Source organism: Rutidosis leptorrhynchoides, chromosome 4 (genome assembly GCF_046630445.1).
Source record: "Rutidosis leptorrhynchoides isolate AG116_Rl617_1_P2 chromosome 4, CSIRO_AGI_Rlap_v1, whole genome shotgun sequence".
Taxonomy (NCBI): domain Eukaryota; kingdom Viridiplantae; phylum Streptophyta; class Magnoliopsida; order Asterales; family Asteraceae; genus Rutidosis; species Rutidosis leptorrhynchoides.
The window spans coordinates 508,041,360-508,044,783 of NC_092336.1; the positions used below are offsets into that span (position 1 = coordinate 508,041,360).

General features: G+C 39.2%; 1 protein-coding gene across 1 annotated transcript; it reads left to right on the forward strand.

Moving 5' to 3' along the window:
- The first annotated feature begins 264 nt into the window (after positions 1-264).
- On the forward strand, positions 265-1,349 carry LOC139844823 (uncharacterized). Its single transcript, XM_071835055.1, has 2 exons — positions 265-296; positions 748-1,349. The coding sequence occupies exon 2, from the start codon at positions 764-766 to the stop codon at positions 1,187-1,189; it is 426 nt and encodes a 141-aa protein (XP_071691156.1). The 5' UTR covers positions 265-296; positions 748-763; the 3' UTR covers positions 1,190-1,349.
- The last annotated feature ends 2,075 nt before the right edge of the window (positions 1,350-3,424 follow it).

Genomic DNA, 3,424 nt, shown 5'->3' on the forward strand with positions numbered 1-3,424 from the left:
ACTTCAACTGTCTAAAATCGAACCCATGACAAACACTATTGAAGGAAGGGTCATCAACCATTACACGGCCACCCTCGTGGTTTACTAGTTGTCTAGTTACCACCTCTAAACGCTCTAAGGCAAAACTTTTAATTCTGACTATAAGTAAATGAATCTGGGCTCAAGGTCTGCCCAAATCGGCCCAAAATCGAGCCCAACAGCAATCGCGTTTAAAGTTTATAAAACGTTCAAGAACAATTTTATTTGGTCATTTTCTCTCTTTCTCAAGTCTCGATCGATTTCGTTACGGTGGTCAGGTAACCAAGATATTTCCTTCTTCACAATTGAAATTTGATTTCAATTTTGAAATTTAGATTACGTTATTGCCACTTATCTGCTAGGTTTTCATATTTTTTTGTTTTACCCTCCTTCGATTTTGTATGCTGTTGATGCAGATAACATGTAATTAGTTCATAATCAAAATCAGTTATTGAAAAATTGAGACTTGAATGATTAAAATATATTCGATTTCGAGTCCGATCATTATTGGACTACAAATCTAATTCTATTAATGTTTAGACATCTACAAAAATTTCAAATTTATTAGCAAAGCTGTGCAACTAATTGCAAATAAAAGTACTAATAATGCTAATGTGATTAAAATGAAAATTGAAAGAAAAAAAAGGGTTTTAACCCTTTGTTCTAATTCAAAGTTGTTTCAATTACTTTTTTTTAGCTAAAAATTTGTTTTTGGGTTTATAACAACAGCATTTAAGTATTATAGATGCAAGCTTTAAAAGAGATAGTGCCTGCAGCGCGAAACAATATAAATACGCGATTTATAATATTGGAGAAAGGGAGGATAACATTAGAAGCAGGTCAAAGTCAAACTAAAACATGTTTAGGACTTGTAGCCGACGAAACTGCTTCAGTTCACTTTCAATTCTGGGATGAAGAATGTGACGTGTTTCAACCTGGAGATATCGTATGTTTGTCGAATGGAATATTCTCTTACAATCGCAACAAACAACTGGTGTTACGGGCTGGAAAAAGAGGCAAGGTAGAAAAAGTAGGAGAGTTTACGATGGTATTTGTTGAGACCCCGAATATGAGTGAGATTGCGTGGGTTTTGGATCCGAATAACTCGGGTACATTTATACAGGAATCTGTTATTTCTACCCATTCGCGTATATTTCCATCAATGGGTTAGAACTTTGAACTTATTTTGGCAGCATTTTTTTATGTACTCTTTTAGACTAATTGTGAGGTTTACATGTTTTATACCTAATGGTTGAGTTTGATAGCATCATGTATGACACTAAGTAGAAGTTACACATAAAAGGGGAGTGATTGTAGTAAATGACAGTGGCCTAGGCTTATGTGATTGTAATTTAATATTTGATATTCTTATTGTTGTGACTCATTAAAAGATGGTACACAGTGATTAATAAAACAATGGAAGCTGCCGTGTTCCATGAATCGATCGAGGGTGTTCGGACATCCAGTCATTGTTGGATGGCCTTCTAGACGTAGTGGTCCCTCGTTTCATGGTATGGGCAACTCAGGTAGGTACATTTGCTGTCTCAGTAGCACCGGGTCCCTATATGCTTTTGTTGAAACCACTTGTGTGAAACATTTACACGAATTGGTTTGTGCTGAGCTTGATACGATTGGCGGTGCAAAGGTTGAGATCTGGGTCAACGAGGTTACCGATTCTTCGTGTATCAGTAGTTTGATTGGAGATGGTTTTTCTATTGAGGTGTAGGCTTCGGTATTTAAGCCCAATAAAAACAGGCCTGGAGTTTACTTGGTGACCAAGTCAGGGTCTGGCCAACCCTAATTGGTTGGGCCGGCTTTTATTGTTCTTTTCTTAGTCTATATATAGTCTCTCATTGTACTTGTAAATCATCACCTCCAAATTAATAATAATACTCTCTAGTTCCAAAGTGGATGTAGGTTTCACCTAGAAACCAACCACTATAATTCTCGTGTCGTTTCTTTTAATTCCTGTGTTTATATCTCGGCTATTATTGTGTGTGTTTGTGATTGCTTGATCGATTAGGGTTCTACTCTGATAGAAGGCAGATTTAGCCTTAACAACTGGTATCTAGAGCTCAGGTTCTAACCCTAGCCGTCAATCATAGCTGTTGCTGTTACAGATCCAGTCGCTGCTGCTGTTGTTGCTGTTTTTACAGATCAGATTGCAGATCAGGTTGCAGGTGCTAAACCCTAGCCGCCACCCGACTCTGCTGATCAACTCTAGCCGCCACCAGACTCTGCTGATCAACTCTAGCCGCCACCAGACTCTACTGTTACAGATCAGATTGCAGATCAGATTGCAGGTGCTAAACCCTAGCCGCCACCAGACTCTGCTGATCAACCCTAGCCGCCATCAGACTCTGCTTTTACAGATCCAGATCAACCCTAGCCGTCACCAGACTCACCAGACTCTGCTGTTACAGATTCACTGCTACTGTTACAGATCAGATTGCAGTTGACTTCAGATCCAATATTTTTTTTTTTTTCAATGGCAGAAGAAGGAAGGATCAAAATCGACAAGTTTGATGGGCAATATTTTGGGTGGTGGAAGATGCAGGTTGAAGATTTGTTATGTTAGAAGGATCTGATCGATGCCTTGAATGAGAATAAACCAGAAGGAATGAAGGACGACGAGTGGAAAACACTTGACAGGAAAGCCCTAGCAGTTGTCAGACTCACGTTGACAAAAAGTGTTGCCTTTAACATTGTGAACGAAACCACGACACATGGTTTGATGAAGACCTTAGCAAATATGTATGAGAAGCCGTCTGCTTCTAACAAGGTGTTTTTGATCATACAGTTGGTTAACACCAGGTTGAAAGAAGGTGCTTCAGTAACAAATCATGTTAATAACTTCAACAATATTATCTCTCGGTTACTGTCGGTTGATATCAAGTTCGATGACGAAGTCAAAGCTCTTCTATTATTATCTTCGTTACCTGAAAGCTGGTCAGGTTCAGTCACAGCTATCAGTGGATCCACAGAGTCCTCCAAGCTAAAGTTTGAGAGCATTCGTGATTTTATTCTTGGAGAAGATATAAGAAGAAAGAGTTCAGGAGAACCATCACGAAACTTGCTGAGCACAGAAGAGAGTGGTAGGAGAAAAGGCAGAAGTAACACCACCAGGGGCAGGTCAAAGTCAAGAAGGAGGAGTGTGTCGAGAACGAGGAATGATATTAAATGTTGGAATTGTCAGGAGACTGGACACTTCCGAAACCAGTGCACTAAGCCAGTAACATCATCAAAGCCAAAGGAAGTTAATGTTGCAGTTGCAACAGATGATTATGATAACGTCCTTATTTGCTGCATTGAGAATACAATTGATGCGTGGGTTATGGATTCAGGAGCATCGTTTCATGCTACTCCAAGTCCACATTTGATGAAGAATCTACGAACAGGTAATCTT

Excerpts from the sequence above, each read along its gene's own strand:
- LOC139844823 (XM_071835055.1), top strand. The coding sequence starts at position 764 with ATGCAAGCTTTAAAAGAGATAGTGCCTGCAGCGCGAAACAATATAAAT.